The sequence below is a fragment of the Anarrhichthys ocellatus genome, unplaced genomic scaffold (assembly GCF_004355925.1).
Source record: "Anarrhichthys ocellatus isolate YVR2014 unplaced genomic scaffold, GSC_Weel_1.0 scaffold18, whole genome shotgun sequence".
In the NCBI taxonomy this organism is placed as follows: Eukaryota; Metazoa; Chordata; class Actinopteri; order Perciformes; family Anarhichadidae; genus Anarrhichthys; species Anarrhichthys ocellatus.
In genome coordinates, this window is record NW_022280048.1 from 6,928,553 (window position 1) to 6,949,388 (window position 20,836).

Consider the following 20,836-nt stretch of genomic DNA (forward strand, 5'->3'; position numbering starts at 1 on the left):
CACACACACACACACACACACACACACACACACACACACACACACACGACAGCCAAATGCCTTAAAGGGTTTTTGCTAATGGCAAGATAGTGTTTTTAATTAAATGAGCACTTCACATAGAGGCAGAGTGTTTTAGTTTATACCACAACAAAGCTCATTTTGGAAAACAGTGCAGACTCTATGTGAAAAGGCTATTGATAGACTTTGCGTGGACATAGACATGCATTCAAATCACAGCTATAATTAATATCCCTCTGTCACATGGCCCATCACCATCATATCTTATCTTTAAGCTATATGTGATTAAAGGTACCATATTAAGCTATCAGTAGGTCATCTTCAGGTCACTTGACTGTCAGAAGGGTATGCTGTGTTCATGTCATTGGACCATTCAAGATGGTTGTATGACGTGTGAGGATAAATGCTAATTGACAATGTAGCACTATATCCATTAAATGTGGGTCTAATTACCTTGAGCAACAGACATTGGCTGATGTCAAGAACGGAATATATATAAAAATTGGACACACTTCACAATTTACAAGCGTTTACTTTGTAAATTAATAGCAGTAATATCCTCATTGTTCTGCTGGTTAAAGAGTTGTTGTCTTGTACCTACAGAAACCAGGGAAGTGGTGCGCCATGCATGTCCATATCGCCTGGCAGATATACCACCACCAACAGAAAGTGAAGGTGAGGACTCACCTGATTCCTCTGCTTTGTGCTGACACAGTGTGACGTTAGCTGTGTCCAGTGATTCATGATGGTTTGTTTTTCATTAAAAAAAGATAAAGATTAAAAAGTAAAAAAATATATATATTGTAATGGGAAAATATATCATAGTCTCATGTGAAGGTTTAAAGAATGTAAATCCTAAAAGAGCAGACACCAAACTGTAGTTTCAGTAGATGACTTTAATTAGTTTAGTATATTGACTTTACAAACCTTGATCGTTCATCAAAACTCTGTTTACTTTATATTGATAGAAAACCTTCACTTTCTTCTCCCGACTAGTCATAAGAAATATTCCACAACAATATATATTGATTTCAGTATGTTTTAAATGTTTATTGATCGCATTTATTTTGGCCGGGATAATCGTGACATGACATGTTCATATCGTCCCATCCTTACCTGCAACCACCTCACAAAGTGTCCTTGGTTAAGACAACGATCTAGTTGTTGACTTATAGTTTAGAATCTTTAGAATGACTTTAGAATCAATTGTTTCATTATTGTATAAAGGGGTTTTACATGTGTTCCTCTCTGTCCATCTGCCTTCTTCTAGCAGCAGATGCAGGTCGACCCTCACAAGCTAGACTTTGGCCTCAAGCCTGACTTCCTGAGTCGACCTCCGGGCCCCAGCCTCTTCGGGGCCATCCATCACCCCAACGACTTGGCACGGCCCGCCACGCTCTTCTCCGCTGCGGGTGAGTGTGTGTCAGGTGTCTGGGTGGGACGATTGATTGATGGTAACAACGGTACCTACTGACACACAGCAGCAGTCGGTCAAGTCAGTCCGTTGCTTATATTATTGTAACAGAGTTCAGCTGTGTGTGCCTCTATCTTTTAATTAACTGAATACTAATTAGACATCGACATAATAACACTTACAGTTGTGTCCAAAATAATAGCTATGTGTTTAAAAACATGAGTAAAGACCAAAATCCTCCAAATCAAACATGAAGACAAATTTGAAAAATGAATATTCGGCTGATTTCTTGGTTTTGCCTCAGAAACAGCATTTTTTTATGTCACCCCACAAGTTTTCTATTGGATTAAGGTCCGGGGATTGGGCTGGCCTCCGTAACGTTAATCTTGTTGAAACACCCATTTCAATGGCATTTCCTCTTCGGCATAATGCAACATGGACCTCTTCAAGTATTTTGATGTATTCAAACTGATCCCTGGTGCGATAAATAGGCCCGACACCATAGTATGAGAAACATCCCCATATCATGATGCTTGCGTCACCATGCTTCACTGTCTTCACAGTGTACTGTGGCTTGAATTCAGTGTTTGGGGGTCGTCTGACAAACACTGAATTTAGAAATGATTACTCATACTATTTTAATACTATTATTTTGAAATATTACTAAAAAAAGGACACAACAACATAACTTTGTAGCCTATTGAATAGGTCCTATTTCCTCGGTTGCCCGCAGCATCATTCCAGTTAACAACAGTGACTCCCACCTTAAATTCAATAGGGAACGTTTGAAAGACTTATTTATTCCTCATCTTGAGGAATACAGTTTTTCTTTCCTGTGTGACCTGCTAAACTTAACTTGTGGTGGAACTGGCTGAAATGCGAGTTGCACCACATTAGTCAGGGCCGGTTCTGACCACACTGCTAGCATGGCTAAAAACTCTGATAACTACTAACAACATATTGACAGATATTCCCTTCTTTTTCTTTACATAGCCCAAACAGTCATTTAGATTTAGATTCAATGGGTTTTCTTTTATGTTGAAAGAATGTACTGAGCTGGACAAACTACCTTGTTAGTGCTCTCTAGTGGACAAACTATGTTATGGCGACAACATATTTAAACTGCCTCATTTCTAAACATTTTTGTCAGGCTCTAGTTGATTTAAAAAAGGTAAATAAGTGTACGTATAAAACAGTAGTTTAACAAACAATCCTCACTCAGTCAGCGGTTGACGTTTCTGTGATGCCTCTCTCCCACTTCAGGTCCCACACACCCATCAGCAGGTCCTTTCGGTCATCCGCCCCACCATCCTGGAAACTTCCTCGCTCCAGCACCTCACTTAGGTACCTTTAAATTCAGTTCTTCTCAGTCTCAATCTGAAATAGGTAAATGATGTGATTGGATTCATGGTAACGTGTGGTGTCTCCCTCCAGAACCTTTTGGTAGGCCTGTGTCGTTTGGCGGACTGGGAACCCTCAGTTCATCGGCCTTCGGGGGACTGGGCAATCCAGCACTAAGTGAGTTTAAACCTCATGAATGATGCTGTTGGTTACCATGCGGCCACTCTCTGTTACTGCCCAACATCAGTATGGCTGGAATACGCCTTTCATGGTTGCTGTTGTAATGTTTCCAATCTAGTAATTCAGGTTTTAGAGATAGTGTTGCTCATGCTACATAAGAGCATCAGCAGAGTATAATTTAAATATTGATATTCATCTGTGCAAATTGTCGAGATACGCGTTTAACTTGCGTCCTGCTGTGTTTTTTCCACGTGTTGAATCGCTAACTGCGGCCAACACAGTGTTCGGCCATAAAGATGGCCCCAACGCACATCAGCACTTCAACAGCGGCCACCAGGAGCCGTGGAACCGCCTGCACCGTACGCCGCCCTCCTTCCCCACACCGCCACCCTGGCTGAAACCCGGAGACTCTGAGAGGAGCGCCTCAGCCAGCTCGCATGAGAGGGACCGAGACTCTGACAAACGGGACTCGTTGGTCAGTAAAGACGACAAAGACAGGTGGGTGATCCCAAACGTGACTCCTCTCGCTCAAGTCCTGTCACCTCACCCCAAAAACATACATAGATAAAAAGGAGTATAGGTACATATTTGGATTTTGTTTGATCAGTTATGTTATCTTTTTATTTGTCTTTGTATACTGGATGTCTTAGCTTATTATTTCAATTATGAAAAAAATGGAATAATCAGTTAGTCTATGGTTACTGATACTGATGGAGGGACTTTCTTTATGCTTATAGGGACTCTGTAGAAAAACGCCATTCGAGCCATCCGTCTCCAGTCCCCGTCAACCCCATCAGCCTCCTGGGCCACACCCGGCCTCCTGAGCACCACAGGAACCACCTGCCCCCTGCTTCTGGAGAGCCTCAGAGGGACAAGGAGAAGGCCAAAGACAGGGAGAGGGAGCACTCAGACTCCTGGAAAGACAACGGCACAGATGACCATAAGCTCAAAGACAACCAGCACAGCGACAAGGACACACCTGTCATCCACGACGGCCGAGTGTCAGAGGACAAAATGTCCAACAGGGGGACACCGTCGCCCTACGTCCGGCAGACCAGCCTCGAACGTCCCAACGGCGGGCTGAGCAGGGAGGTCCTGGAGAAAAAGGTAGAGCTGCCATACGAGCACCAGAAGAAGAACAGCGAGGTGAAAGTGAAGGAGGAGCGGAAGGAGGAGCGGAAGGAAGAGCAGGATGGAGCCACAGAGAGGGCAAGTGAGCACCCAACACAGGCACCCTCCACGCCGAACCTCCACCCTCCCTCCTCGATGCCTATGCCCATGAGCATGGCTGGCGTTCACCCCATCAACAGCATCAGCGGGCTGGAGAGAACTCGAATGGTGGCGCCCTTCATGGGTATCAGCCCCATCCCAGGAGCTGACAGGTTCCCTTACCCTGCCTTCCACTGGGACCCAATGAGAGACCCTTACAGGGGCCTGGACATTCACAGACGGGACCCTTTGGCCAGGGAACTGTTGCTAAGGAATGACCCTCTGCACCGGCTGGCAGTGCCGCGCCTCTACGAGGCTGAGCGCTCCTACAGGGACCGTGAGCCTCATGACTTTAATCGTGACCACATCCACCCTCTGGCCCTGGAGCAGAGGAGGGAGCATGAGCGTGCCCATCTGGAGGAGCGAGAGCGCCTCAACATGCTCAGAGAGGACTATGAGCACGGGCGCCTCCACCCCGTAATGCACCATCCTGCCCTTGATGGACACCTGTCACACCCGGCCCAGGGCCTCATGGCCCCTGGACTCCCAGGCATGCACTACTCCAGGGTGAGCCCCTCGGCTGCAGCGGCAGCTGCTGTAGCTGCAGCCACCGCCCATCAGAACGGTATCCTGAACAAAACCCCGCCCACCGCCTCTCTGAGTGCCCCGCCCCCTCTCATCCCCACGCTGGGTGCCCGGCCCGGCTCACCCAGACGGACTACTCCCCTGGCCACAGATATCAGAGACAGACCGGCTCACAAAGACATCGAGGCACGGTGAGCTGAGCCTCGGCAGACGGACCCTGCAGCTCTGTGCCTCACCAACACTGAACTCACACCAAGCACTTAGCTTTGGGCAAAGCAAGACTGTAAGATAGCTGTGAATAACTTATGGGAGCCAGAGAAATGCCCTCACAATGAGTTGTTTTTGTATAAAACTACAAAGAGACAATAATCATGGAACAAAAAAAAGATTTTTCAAAGATGTTTCTTCCGGTTTGCTCCAGCTTTTTGTGTGCATTCTGTCTCCTGTACGGTGAAGTGACGCGGGGTGAGAGGTACTTTATCACTGACAGACAGCAAAGTGTGTAGATAATGTGTACAGTCGCTGTGCTCACTCTGTATGGATTCAAAATCATGGTACAAATATGCAAAAGGATGTTTTGAAAGCTTTACTTTGAACACATGTAAATAGAGGAGTATTACAGCAGTGATTCAGAATGTGCTTTTTGCTATTTTCCTTTTGTTTTTTCGGTTGACGCAGCTGATTAGCATTGTACCAGAGACCCCATGTTCAACTATGCAACAAATGTCTCGGCTCCCTTTCTGAAAGCTGGCCTTCTCACCACTGACTGTGTAACAATAACGGACAAACAGCTGTATTCTCTCCACAACTCTCTCACACACACACACACACACTGGGTCCACGCTTTAACCGATCCACGCAGATGTTGTCGGTCGCAATTTGGATTAAACAAAAAGGTTATGTCTTGAGAAGTATTCTCTCAAATATAATCAATTGTACTGACAATCCAAAAAAAAACAGTTGAAGGAGGAATTGCATTTTAAAGATTTTCAATGTAAAAAAGACAGCAGCACAAATGTCAACTCTCTTCCTTCTCTCAGTTACGACCAGTCTTGTTCTGGGGAGAATGCAGCACATTTACCACCATGGCAGCACATTCGCCCTACTGAAGGAGTGTAAAGTACATGTTTTGGAAATAGGTTCTGTTGGTCAAACAGTGTATTAAAGTGCGTTCCTGAGTTGTTGTACCTACAAAATCAAAAGACAAAAAAGCAAGTCTAAACTATGGACAGTTTGTTTCTAATGAGCAGAGATCTATTTTAGTAGTCCACTGAAGGTTTAGTTGTGCGCTTCAAACTCTGTGATATCATGTTGTGCAGTGTTTTTTAATCCAACATAAAAATGTCCACCGGAGCCATAGTGGTTAGTCGATGCGTATTGCAAAAAGATTGTTAAATGAGATTTTTTTTTTGGCTGTTAACCATGTACAGGGAAAAAAAGTGAAGTCTTTCTAGATCATGTACAAAAAATGAAAAAAATTAAGCGACTGAATCTTCAGCATGCTCCTCATTTAAACTTGTGTTATGTAAATTGTGCCATGTTATTAAAAAATGTGTACTAACCCTGTCTATGGGGCTTTCATTCCTACTGAGGTGAGTAAACAGGCCATCTTTCTTCTTTGACACTCCGCTTCCACAGTTAATGACTTTCTGCATTAGACCCCCATGGAGGATAAACTACCTTGGGTACCACTCTCACATTGGAAGTATGTATTTAAGAGTGCTACTGATTATGGAGTTACAATAATGATTTTGTCTCTTGATAGAAGAGCCAGATGATGAAGCATGTCTCGTTCCCCACATCTCTGCGGCACCAGTAGGTGCCGACTTACTAGAAAATTGCTTGGTAACGTTTAAAACCGCGGAAACATCACACGTCACACCACAACTACTTGGACAAGTGAGTGCTTGTGTTCGGTTCAATAACAGTGCTTTAAGCATCAGCAGCCTTCACTCATGAGTCATGGGACAGTACTTGTGTATTCATCAGAGGATGCGAGAGTTATTGACATTCCCATTACACTGAATAACCACAGCATTCATGCACCCTTCTCTGATTGATGTTAAGCGCCGAAGCGCCCAGGTCATGCATCAATCAAACGTTGCCTCCACCAGTCAGTGGTGGGAAATGTGAATTGCCTGTATTTTTCCTCCTGCCAAGTAAATGTCTCCTGCTCCGAGGACCAACACTAATTTTCCTTGCAGCGTGCGGTAGTTCAGGCTCTGGACCAGGAGAGGGCGCCCTGCTGCAAGACTACTTTTTTTTTAGCAATGGTTCCAGCTTCTCAAATGTGAATATTTTCTGGAATTGTTCAGTCATGTACAAGCTCTAATCAGGGTCTTGTTTAAGGTTCTTAAAGGATTTGCTGCGTTTCTCTTCCTGATATCTCTGTAAATCAAAGATCTTTGGATTTTGGCCTGAAACATCAATAAGGGCTTGATTATTTTCTGATATTTAACAGACCGAATAACTAATCAAGAAAATAATCAGACATTAAATCATCGTTAAGTAAGAAGTGAACATTGGTTGCAACTTCATTTTTTTTCAATAAATGTGAATCTGCTGATGATTGATTTAAATAATAATTTAGTTGAAATTATCAGAAAATGCTGATAATTTCTCGAGTGTTAAGAATGACCATTTACTTCGTCATGTCCAACAGTTTAAAATCAAAAGATGCTTTTTAGAAAATGAAGACAAGAAGCAAATCTTCACATTTCTGAAGCTGGAACTAGAAACCGTCTGCTGTTTCTGCTTTGAAAATAAATCATATCATTCGTTGTTCAATCATTTCAGCTCATCTCTCTGTGAAACTAACTCCTTCCAGCCTGGTCAGCAGTTCAGAGACCATCTACATGCAGGTATGTGATCCACCTCCAATCTCTGCATCACAGCTATTGTGCTCTCCCTTCAGCTGCTGGCTGCTTCTATCAGCTATTCCTGGAACAGCCTAATCTAAGCACCGGCAAAGGAAACTACACTGTCGCTGAGTAAACTGCTTTTGGATGTTGCTACAAATCCTCCTTCCACTGGACAGAAACTGGCTTTTGAGCCTCCGCTGCAGGTTTAATGTATCTAAGCTCCTCCCCTCGATATGCCACATCCTGCGAAGGTCCGGGGCGAGGCTCAGATGGACGGACATGAGAAACCACAAACATATTTTTAAACATCTAGAAGTCATCTACTGATGGATTGAAACAACTACTGGAAAATCCTGCAATACTCATTATTTATGAGGAAACGGTGCACAAAGTGAGCATCCAGTCAGAGTATTCACACCAATATCATTTAGGTCAAAGCTACTCATTCAGCCAGAGTGGATGTAATTACCCTAAACTGCAGCCAGATGCAATCGCTATCAAGAATCTCATGAAGTAAGTGCCTGGAAGCAATAGAGAGACACTATCCACTGTGCTGACAGACAGAGGCTTCAGATTAATGAGGTCTGACAGCCGGGCGTCTGATGGGGTTTCAGTGCAAATGCAACTTCTTTATCAGACCGAACACTGACAACAGACATAAAAACAACAGAGAGGACTGAGACGACGCAGCTCCTCTAGAGTTTTACAGATCAGTAAGTGATGGATGTGGTTACTCCATGGACTACAGAGGTTCCATGTTGTGAAAGCTTGACACTGATCCAACGAAAAACTCTCAATTAGCTTGTTAAACTGATCAAATAAACAACTTATTAGCAGGTACTTACACTGCGAAAACTTTTCTTGATTATCCGTCAGAGGAACCGACCTGCAATGAGATACAAAAGGGCAAAGTGGTGTCGATCAAAGTCAGTGCTGCAGAAAACTGGTTCTCTCTTTGAGCTGCCTTGTTTTTGATATTTTAGAATATTGAAGCCTCAAAAAGTTATTGTTTGATTGGTATTATGCATTTTTATGGTATCAGACCGGGTCTTGGGTTGTTTACAGATGCCAATGAGGTTGTTTTGTAGTATTTTGAACAACACAATTTGTATTCCTGATTCCAAAATAAGGGTGTACTGTATCTTGTGTTATGTAGCTTGTTGTTGCCTTTCTAGGCCAGGAAACAAGTAAATAAGTAAAACATTTTGTTTGTCAGACAATAGTGAAAAATGAGCATCACGTTTTTCCACAGCCCAAGTTAATGTCTTCACATTACTTGTTCTGTTCAACCAACAGTTCAAAAACACAAAGTATTCCATTTGCAATCATAAAGACTGAGCATACACTTTTGGAATTACCTCGATTATTAAGCATTTCATGAAAAGTGCTGCAGATTGAGTTTCAGCTGTACTATTTTATTAGAACTGTTTGCTGCAGTTACCAAGGTTTAATGAGCAGCCTACTTGTGTTTTGTGCTAAATAAGACGTGTTGTGCTGAAAACAACGAGTTCAATGTTTTGACAGAAGACAGTTTGTTAATGGCTGTAGGGGAATCCCTGAAACGCTGAGTGAATGTTAATAACTCTACCATGATGCTGTTACACTCTCAGAAACTTAATTTACCTCCTTATTTACTTTGACACCTGTACTGCGCCACGTCCCTCTGGTCATGTAAACAGCTTTTTGAACACAAGGTGGCAGCGGAGTACACTCCAACACTGTAAGGGGAGACAAAGGAGAGTTTCAGTGGATGGATGCTGTACAGCAGGTAGCACACATTGGCAATGTCATCTCATTTGACCTGAGAGAGGAGAACCAGTTTGGCAGGTTGACTTCCTCTGACCACCATCATACCCTTGGTATTTACCTGCATTGAAAGGAACACCGTCATCACACATGCTGTCAAACAGGAAGAGCAGAGTGGCGAGTCAAACACGACACTCCTTTGGGAGTCTCGTCCGTGTGTTTGCACTCAGCCAGGAAGCAAATAAAGCCACGGTCCTCGCCTGTCAACAGGCTGAACCCTGAAGCCTGGAATTCATCCCAATACTGAGAGTCATCTGTCTCATAACTGGTGGCGCACCTCTCTGTGCTCACATGAACATTTGACGCCTCAGCGTTAATGTAAACAAAACCTGTCTCTGGGAACTGGCTAGTCTCTGGGTTACGCAAAACACGGAGGATTAAACCCTGAGAGAAATACAACTATCTGGGACACACCTACTGAGATCCGATGTCCCTTTCTTACCGACTGTACTGTACATATCCTCACTATGACCTTCATTATATGTAGTACAATGCTCTGGCCCTGACTAGTACACCCTAGGAAAAAAACAATTATTATGTGGGAATGTTCATAGCCTTTTCTTCCTGCTGACCAACAGTTAATCACATCCAAACAAACACACTGAAACGCTCCTAAAAATACTTTCTTGTTTATAAATGGGAAGGCATCCCATTCTCGGTGGTAACATTCCCCTGGTGTTTCTGCTCTCCTGAGAAAAAGCCCATGAACACAAGCCTACCAGTACCGCTGTCGGCTCCTCTACTGGGATTAAGCTGATGCTCAGGCCTCCCAAACAGAGTTGGTTCATTCATCATTAGTTGAATCATCGAATGTTAAATTCTGGAAGGGAGATCAAAAGAGCAAGAGCTGGCCTCAAATATGAACTGCTGTATTAGTGCACAGAGCCTCTGCTGAACCCAGGGACATTAGCATAATGCTTCAGACGTATGTATCCCATAATCTTTTCACACTGACTGCTCACAGTGGTCAGGATGAGATGAGGCATATTTGCTTAAACCTCTATGTAAACGTTTTCTGGCAAGCCGCTTGCAGCTGTACGCCCGTTTCAAAATACAGATTTGTTTTATTAACCTTAATAGATTCTTTTGATCTTCCCTGGTCATACTGTACATGTCTTGTTTGATGTTAGGCCCTCTGAATGATAGCTTGACTGGACTGGAGTGTCTTAAGATGAGGCTTGAAAGACATTACAGAAGCTGTGTGTCAAACCAACATGAATACGTACAGCAGATGGAGATAAACACTTGGGCGCTGTCTCTCTGTAGGCAGGAACGTTCTCACGCAGCCATGACCTTCAAAAGACAAACACAGATACAATGTGACAGAAGAAAACAGGACAACTGTTTGTTTATCCCAACTGATGAAGGGGTCCTCCAGACATGTTGCATTTCGCTACTCCTGCTTGTTATGTATTCTTACTTCTCAACAAGATAGTCAAGGTTCATCATGCTGACCCAGATATTATCATGAAAACAACGCACCTTAATCCTACAGGTTTCATCTTGTTTCCTGTGCTTTAGGACGACCTTCACACTATACTATGTACTATTTACAATACGGTACTATGATATTTATACATACTGTATATATTTACACTATACATTATATATGTACAGTATGTACTAGGCATATTTTACTGTGACATTTTTACGACTGCATACTATAATTTGATATTTCTTACTTTTTTAGGGCATACTCTACAATACTTGTAGACGTGTAGCACATTTTTACATACTATACAATGACAGTTTAATGACACACTTTAACTTTGACATTTTATATTGCTATATGATATTTTTATAATGCTTTTTTGGCGCTGACAGTTTTCTCATGGCATTCTATAGTTGTTTTTTCTTGTTTTTGGCATACTACACTTATTTGTTTTTTAATGATATTTCTATGACTTATGACATAATATACCGATATTGTTATGACATTTCTATTGACATACTATATTGTGAATTTGTTATGTCATCCTATACTTACTGAACCAATATTTTGCTTTGCTGGTGTTTCCTTACTGAGTTCGTCCAGCATCCTCTGCTCGTCTCAGTCTAGTCTGGAGGCAGCTGAGCTTCTTCTGATCAGCCTCCCTTTGGTTCTCCAGCTCCTCCTCCAGCGCTTTCTAGAGGATGGCTACGCAAAAAAACACATGGCAGACACAAAATCATTACAATATAAAAATCATGTAATTTGACTGTTTCGTTTCCAGCTGTGTACAGACGGTAGGGTTTTTCAGGTCCACCTCTCTTCACCTTGACGTCCTCGTCTGTTGCTCCTCCCCAGCACCACGAGTCTTTCCTTTGAGAACCAACAAGCAAGTGAGATCCTTCAATGGGCTGGAATGTCAGCTTCAGGTAATTCTGAAGTTCTAGACTTGAAGAATGACATTCTTGGGAAGTGTAAATCACACTAAATTAAGTCTGAATGTCAGCCAATGAAATTTAAATATTTTGCATGAAACACAATTCAATCATATTTTTACAGCGCAAGATCACAAATCACATAACTTATATATAGCTGCATATATACAAGTGTGTAACATATAAAACCACCTGTCTTGCAACACAACTGACAGTTAAAGCAAAAAACATGCAACAACAATACACTTTTATAGAATTGATAGTTATATAGTTAACATTAACACGAAGAGGAGAATTGCATAATATTCATGAATAGAATTACAAAGATATGCTGAATTTGGACAACACTGAAGACTCTTCCATCGTTCCCACGGACTGTATAAATACCAGTGAACCTGCCACCATCTATACAATGAAAATAAATAAATTCAGACTTTTAATTGCATGAATTTGAAGTTGAACCATGTTTAGACAATAAAACCAACCTTAGTGTATGAAACAAAAAGTGGAAATCTGCACTGATAAATAATATTCTCTATTTATTTTGTGGATAATTCATAATTTTAATATAATTACTCTTGTATGAAAGTATTTTTTGCAGAGATGCACCCATTTGTCACAACTGCAAACTGTCCAAAATAAGGTGTGGAGGAACAGCTTTTGGAACAACTATTTCATTTTTGACACTGAAGGAGCTGTCGGAACTTTTTGGCGAGTGGAAAATTGCATTTTATGGTTTTTTTATTGTATTTCCCTTTGAACGTAATTAGAATTAACATAAGTGTCATAAAGGCCCCAAAAGTGTAGCGCAATACTTATGATAAATAGTACTTTAGTAAAAGTTAAATTACAAGTAAAAGTAAATAAAATTATTTTACAGAGAGTAAACTGAGTAGGTGGGAATAAATTGTTACTCCCACCCCTGCTATTAATAATTGTGTTCGTTCAAAGTAACTTTAAATTCACAGGGTGTAAAACCAGGCCCAGTAGAGAAAGCTTATTTGCCTGAAACATAGTCGAGGTGACACATAGCAGACAGCTAGTGGCTGTGGCGGCACCCGCCTGTCACTCAAAACAGCCTTAAATGACATTGAGCCTTAATATAATTCAAACGGGTAAGTCATGATGAGGAAGACACCAGAGACCAAAACCATTTTTAGCACCAGGCTGTAAATGTTCATTTCTGCTGTCTACGGAGATTAACTCCCTTTTGGAGCCAACCTCAAGTGGCCATTTAATGACCTTCAGTTTTTGGCACTACTCGCTTCATTTTTCAGCCTCAGAGATTTCCGCTCGGTATCGACATCCATTCAAAGCCTCTATTAAGGTTTTTGAATGAAGCTTTGAATGTCTGCTCGTACAGTACGAACAGTACAAACCTCCCTTTGTTTGTGAGCTGCAGCAAGGTTTTGAACGACTAAACGGTGATAAATTTGGATTGAAGCAGGATATTTCATGATGAAAGATAAAAACATGTTGGGAATTTAGGAAATTATTACATCCATCGTTTTTCAATAGACTTGAAGTTTCGGCCCTCAAATTTTTCAATGACGGATAATATAGCACAACCTCCGGCAGCACCACGTGCTGCCATGCCTACCATGGCCTTAAAAGGTGCAGTGGGAGTTGTAGGAACAGAAAGTTGTATGAGCACCTGTGACAGTGGAATTTGTAGTCACACGTGTATCACAGAGTAAAATGTTTTAGAAGTTGCAAAACTTTTTTTCTCTCCCACAAACAACAGGTATCCCTTCTCATACTCTTCATTGCAAGTACACAAACCCCATCTACAAATTAAAGAAAACACGCTCACATTTGTTATAGTTGGTGAAGTCATACATTTGTGCATCAGCAAATTAGTATGTGAATTCATGCAATGAGAGTTAATTTTCTAACAAATACATGTTTCTTTTAAATGTTTCTAGCACAAACACAAATCAACAAGTACAACTGTTTGAATCTCCTCATGCAAGTTTAAAATGCTTTTTTTTTTTTGCTAAAAGAAATGTATTCCACACTCACTTTTAAGGGCGTGCTATGTGGTGCAAAAATGAGAGCGTGCAGAAACTGCATTTCATACTCTTCGCGGCAGATTCAAGCAGGTGTTGACTTTTGTTTGTGTGAGAAAAAAAAATATTTGAGAAAATGTTGCAGGTGTTGCTGATTTGCAAATGTTGACATATTTTAATACAGGTGTGTCAATGTGTTTATCACCATATTCACTGCAACAAAAAATGTGAGCGCCTGAGTTCCATAATCAGTGATTTGTAGATGGGATTTGTGTCACCCATGTGCACACAGATCCAAGAAGGCAGTAGAGGAAGTCAGCCCATGTTACAGTGATTCTGCTGACCGTTGTGTGGTGGACATCAAAACGGTGGCCATGCTTCCTCTGGGTGCATCCAGTTGACAGGTAGTTCAGAAACAGGAAAAACTCATCAATGGGGACACGTTTCTGGTGTGGAAAAAAAAAGAGTGTTTACCAAAGCTCAGGATGACGTCCTGTTTCATCCACAACTTAAATATATTCAGTTTACTGTCATAACGTTAGATGAGCAAAAAAACAGAAAATGTTTAGGACTTATATTTTTTTTAAGATGAATCACTATAGTTGTCGATTGAATTAAGTTCACAACTCATTTGAAATCATTTCAATTTAAGTGACTTTGAACATTTAGGTCATAATAACTTTTAACAACCAAAAGCATTACCAAGATTATATCCAAGTGGCTATTTCTTTATGTATTTTACATAATGATGACAGAAGCAATCGGCATGCATATTAGAGTAAAAATACTTTCTGGTTCAGTCTTTGATTTCTCAAATGACAGGAAACATAGTTGACCAAAAGGTAACAGTAACACATCTCATAGCTGCTATCTTGAACTTACACTCAAGACTATGTGTCTGACTTCCCCATTGACATGTAACATAATGCCCTCACACACACACACACACACCCCCACTACACCCGTGTCTTGGTCTTTCTCGGATGGTAAGAGGAAAAAACACACAAAGTTGGCTCATTAGAAACGCGCAAACTCCAGCGAAGAAACACGTGCAACATTACAGACATCAAGCTAGGCTAAAGGCTAGGCTATGTTAGCCTGAAGCCCGCGGGCCGTCGGAGTGTTAACAGGTTTTTTTCTCACCCTCGTAATTGTGGACGTAACGTTAACTTGAAACCTTTCGCCCGTTTGCAGGTGCGTGGAGGTGAAAGTGCGTCGACAACTTCATGCACGAAATGAACATTTATCAGTGGTTAATCTTGCAGGCATCATGAAAACTATGCCATCTTCGGCAACAGACCGGAAAGCAGTGGTGTATAGTGTACTTAAGTCGTTTTTTTGGATATCTGTACTTTACTTTACTACTTATATTTCTGTTGACTTTTACTTTGACTTCACTACATTTTGCGAAGGAAACTGATACTTTTACTCCGATACATTTCCCCTGAAACCTTCGTTACTCGCTACAAAATCAAATCTATCTTTAGAAACAAATGAATCATGAGACCAACGTCGGGGACTGTGGTGGAACAGAGACTGCGAGCAAGCAGGTTTGGTGAATCAGTGGTCCTAGCGTGCAAGTTAAATCATTGGTTAATCACGTTAATGCGCAAAACAAGTGCTCTCAAAGCCGCGGTGTTTAGATTCCCAGTGATGCCCAGGATGCTATATGCTAAAGCTAGCGAGCGACAACACGAGTAGAATTCCACACAGGACGGGTGGGATGAGGAGAGGTGGATGGGTCAAACAAACACTGGTGTTTCCTCCAGGAGGCCGCAGTTTGTGCCGTGCGTTAAACGAGAAGCCAATGTTGATTTATTTGTGACGTGACTTCCGTACTTAAGCAACGCCACTTCCGTAGATATTTTAACGCAAACCACGATCTTTTCCTCAACCTAACTAAGTAGTTTCATCGCCTAAACCTTAGTTGTTTCCTGTGAAGATGGAAGTTTATTTTGGAAAGACAGTATGCGCGTAACAAGCGAAAACAGACTCATGTTGCTGGACTTTTGCAGGAAAAACTCACGAAAAATGAGGAGTAACTTTTCGTAAGATATCAATAAAACGGGGATGAATTTATATCATTGTATAAAGAGAGTGACATGAGAAGATCAATCTCATGTCTGTAAGTTAAATCAGCTATAATCACTCTTTTAAAGTGATTAGTGACTCGTCTAAAACATTTAAAAAAGGAATAACTTCAATAGAATCATTCTATACACTGTAGCTTCTTTACATAGAATGTAAAGAAGCTACATTGTATCAGAATTGTCTTTTGAAGATGAACAGGACATTTTTCAGTTTCCAGTAATGACTGGGTTGTTACTTTCGGTGCTGCTTTAGTATTGATCATGTTTTGATATTTGAGTCATTTTGTGGATGATCAGATGGAGTTATGATGGTAGCAGATTCAGCTTGAGCAAAACCTTTGCCTATTGTGTTCAAATCAGGCCCACAGGAGTTTACAAGGCAGGTGTCCTTTCTCACAACACTGACCTGATGCATCAAGTGGATGTTTTTTGTTGAACACAACATTATGCATTTGCCCTCTACATCCTCTAGTCGGAATGAGCATACTTATAAACGCACTGTTACAACTCCTTCATAGGGTCATATTGCTTTTCGGAGAATTATGATAAGTTCATAGTAGATGCAAAAGTATACTTATGTACAATATATTATGTTGAACATTGTTGCTCCTGGATGGATCACAGCCAACCCAATTATTGTCAACACAGCTCCATGTCCTTGGTGATGGTGCCACAGCACTTAAAAGAATAAACTTCATAATTCTCAAAATTCTGACCCTTTGCTTTTTTATTAACAGCATTTACTTGTACTTTTACTTTCAATACTTAAGTACATTTAATATCAGAAAATTACTTTTGATACTTAAGTACAATAAATATCAGATACTTTAAGACTTTTACTCAAGTAGTATTCTAATAGGTGACTTTTACTTTTACTGGAGTCATTTTCCAGTAAGGTATCTTTACGTTTACTTAAGTATGGCTTTTGGGTACTTTATACACCACTGCCGGAAAGTGATAATCGCAACTAGGTGGAAACGCTTAATCAGCGGACTACACACACCTGTCGCGCGAAAACCACGCCCCATTCGTTTGAATATAACAGATGGTGGATAAATTAATAATTACATAATAAACATAAAATAACCTTGAAAGAAATAAAGAAATAGATAAAAACTCTCGCTATATATATTGCCTCATACACCTATATCAGGATTTACTTTATATGGATTTAAAGTGAATCCCATACAAACTAAACATGTCTACAAATAAATAGGTAACAATCGATCATATGCGGTTTTAATGCTGGGGTTCAGACAGGTTTTCGGTCAAGGACCTTTGTCCATTGAAATCCATCTCAGAAGAATTGTGTTGTAAGATCATTTTTTAGGATGACCAACATTAATCTCCTCTGAGGATCTACTGGAGATCACTGATGATTAAAAAAATACAGCGACTAATTCATAATTAACATAGGCTATGCAGAACTGGGACAAATTAAAAGGACCATTTCATGTCTGATATAGACCAGCAATTAATATACTGTGAAGCTTATAATAGTTTATATTTTATCCACATGTAACCATAGTCATTGTTATATATTTGTACTGCAGCATTGGATTACATTATATTGAACGGTGTTCCCAATATTTTGTCCACCACTGTACCTACATACCAAACCTTCTCGGTATCCCCAAGCAACACCATTTGTGAAACCTATACTGTGGGAAAGGAAATGGGAATCTACACTATGTCTGACACAACAAAATGTCATGATCAAATCCATTTTATTCTTTCTATCAGAATCAAATTATCTTCAGTAGAATTCCCTGCCCATACAAATCTGATGATTTCGATGGGAATTTGCACAGCAATTCATAACTAGATAATGCAATTTCTGAAGAAAAGTTGAGGACATCAAGGACACATTCTTCTATGTTTTGATAATAAAAAAATATACAGTATATATATATATGAAGAGTGACGATTGTTGGAGTGAGAGGAAGTTGAAGATGATTTAACAGCTTAACCCACTCTGCATGTGATGTCACTCACTAACATTCCTTTTATTCACTTGCATAGGGGGGAAAGTTCCTAAACATCAAACATTTTGGGAAAAATGAAAGATTCAAACACTGACAGTAATTTCGATGATGCTCCCCAATGAGCATGGACATTTTGATGTTTGAATAAAGTTTCTATATATGTTGAATGGTGTTGCCAGGCAATCCCACCAATTCAGCCCCATCCAGAGCCTCAGTCTCATTTAACTCTGTGACAGCCGAGAGCTGCACAGAGGGGAGGTTTCAGCCTGTGAAGGTGGCCTGAGGTACGTGTCCGGCATGAAGAAAAGACATCGTCTAATTACTGGGCTGGAAATAGCCTGAGATGGTGGGGTGGGGGGGGGGGGTCTGCTTGGGAAAAGGGATTGCCCCGTCTTGTTAAATCACCACCCTGACCTTTGCCCCTCACTGTGGCCACTAAGGGTGATGCTACTGCACATGGATACACACGACCAGCACCAATATGAATGAACACATACATGGGGAGACACCGAGAGACACATGTACGATACATCACTGAGGTAATAATAGAGATGACCCCAATCATCAGAGGGAGAAAAAAAAAGGGGAAACTGAGCCCCATTCCCTTGCCAAGGCTACGTTTTTATTGCCGGCCTCCATTGTGCCCTTCTGATGACATGGCATTGGAGAATGATCACCCATAATAGAGTCCGGCCGAGGTGCAGATTAAAAGTACAAATCACATTGTAAAGACTGAGTTGGGCTGCACTGTGTAACCTCCATCTTGGTCTGTTTCAGCCATGGAAGATAGATAAGAAAAGATCAAAAGAACTGTGTGTGTGTGTGTGTGTGTGTGCGTGCGTGTGTAGCACTGAGAGGATACTAAACCAGGTGGGCCTGCCTCTGAACCATCTCGTGTCCTCTCCTTTGTTCCCTTTCTTTCTATATGGAAGCAGGTTGACGAGCAACTCTGATGACGTTACTTTCCCCCACACGAAAGGGGTGTCTCCTGTGGTAAAGAGCTAAGTGTTGCTCTCTCTCTCTCTTTTTTTCTCTAGTGCTACACGCTCACGCTTTAGCAGGAGAGTAAAATGTCACATCTGCTGATGAGCGTCACCTCACTGATCCATGAAGCTCACCAGACTGAGTCCCGCCAGAGAGGAGGAGATCTTGATATGTGACATGATGTTCTCGGACTGGAGTGTAATCTCAGCGTGCGTCCACCGCTGCTTCCCCACTTCTCCCCGAGGGCACGGAGGGGGAGGTCATCCATCAAAAAGTCACATATTAGTCATAGAAATGTGAGCAGCGTGGAGGTCGGAATAGTGATCCCAAAACGGTGCTGAGATGCAGCGAGCGTAGAGGCCAGTCCTTAACAGATGACTTTGTATCGACCAAAGGGAAGACGGGTTGAGGTGGGGTACCAGAAGCTCTCCTCCCAGACGGGGAGACGAGGAAGACTGACAAATGAGTACACGGCAGCTGGGTAGGCCTCCTGAGAAATCTGGGCTGTCTGCAGAGCAGCAGAGAGAGCGGGATGATCGCCTCCGGTTTGGACTCGACTCCCCCTCTCCGCAGAATACCCTCCGCCGTCTCTCCAGCCACAACACACAGGTTGTTCAAGGCGACATACGGTTGAGTGCCGTGAGTGTTTGCATGGTGACACATCGATGTTGGGCCTCCTCCTCCTCCTCCAATTCCATTTAATTTCACATGGCACAATGACTGCGCATTTAAAGTTCAGACTGTCAGCTTTCATTTAAGAGTCGTCTCAGACAGACTGGTTGCGTTGTTATAATTACTGCAGTCGTCTGTGCTTACTTGCCCTCCCACATGTGTGATATAATTATTATGATCATTAAAGTTGGATGGACGACGATGAATTAAAAAAACAAGATAATTTTACACCCCAAATGTAGGACTTAAGGATTTATAAGAGTTCCACTGTATCCATCTAAATATTACAGGGGCCGGAAACAAGAGGGACCATGTCCAGAAGAATGGCTGTAGCTCCTCAGGCTTTATCCGATGTAGCTGTAAAAGCTTGCATTCACATCATAATCTGCGTCATTTTACATCCAAAGTGCTCAGAGCGCCAAGCCACAATGTTAATGCACTGCTGTGCCAACGGAGCTGGCTCTTCATGCATATGCATACAGCTCTATCCTACCCCAGAATTCCCTCTGCAAGCCTCTCCCAACCTGACTGAGGTTTCTAAAAACGGCAGCAAGCTTAACGCCGGTGACAGCAGACGTCACGCTGGAGGAGAGCGACTTTGATGAGACCCGTGCTTTTTAGAGGCCTCTTTTGTTAGCAGGGAGCGAATCACGCTTTACAAGATAAATCATCCCGCTAGCAGCCGGCTTAGACTGTTTACAACCAGATAAGGTTGCCAAGGAAACCCTCCTGGAGAACCAATGGGCTTTTTCTTTTTTTTTTTTGCAATACCAACCTCCTTGATCTCTGCAAACAATTAATACCTTACCCAGGCAGAAGGGAGGGAGCCGGGGAAGTAGGAGGCAGGCACAAATCCCCAGGTGCTTAGCACAACACCACTCTCTCCCTTCAGCTATGTGAAGTGAAAACAATTCACAAATAGATATTGGGCAGGAAGACACTGAGGGATGATGCATGACTCATTGTGCATTCATTCAATGAGAGCAGCCTTTAGTCCATAAATCTAATCTGCGCACGTGCAGCAGCACACGTCACTAATGTCCTTTTAATGAATGTTTTGAATGCACGGCCATCAAAGTGGCATTATGTCCCGACACGTCCATTTGTGGGGCACGGCTGTGAGTGTGCAGGTATCAGTGCAGCCGAACCCCCGATGTGCAGATCTGCTGGGGGGCCATTAGGATCCACGAGGGACTTCGACTAGCCACAGATCAGTGCTCTGGGGCCCCATCTATTACTGACATGCAATTACAGCAATGGACGTCCGCTTAGCACTGCTACTAAGTGCTTTAGTCTTTTTATTGACTACCCGTCAACT

General features: G+C 42.0%; 1 protein-coding gene across 5 annotated transcripts in view; it reads left to right on the forward strand.

Moving 5' to 3' along the window:
* Positions 1-6,019, forward strand: part of auts2a (activator of transcription and developmental regulator AUTS2 a) — a 292,831-nt gene extending 286,812 nt beyond the window's left edge. For 4 of the 5 annotated variants that reach the window (XM_031857275.1, XM_031857279.1, XM_031857278.1 and 1 more), the window contains 6 exons: positions 622-693; positions 1,289-1,430; positions 2,696-2,776; positions 2,867-2,950; positions 3,211-3,451; positions 3,691-6,019. In XM_031857275.1, the coding sequence (XP_031713135.1) occupies positions 622-693; positions 1,289-1,430; positions 2,696-2,776; positions 2,867-2,950; positions 3,211-3,451; positions 3,691-4,942 (1,872 nt within the window). In that variant the 3' untranslated portion in view covers positions 4,943-6,019. The remainder of the gene's footprint in view (positions 1-621; positions 694-1,288; positions 1,431-2,695; positions 2,777-2,866; positions 2,951-3,210; positions 3,452-3,690) is intronic. The other variant, XM_031857276.1, reaches the window with a different exon arrangement.
* Positions 6,020-20,836: the final 14,817 nt, after the last annotated feature.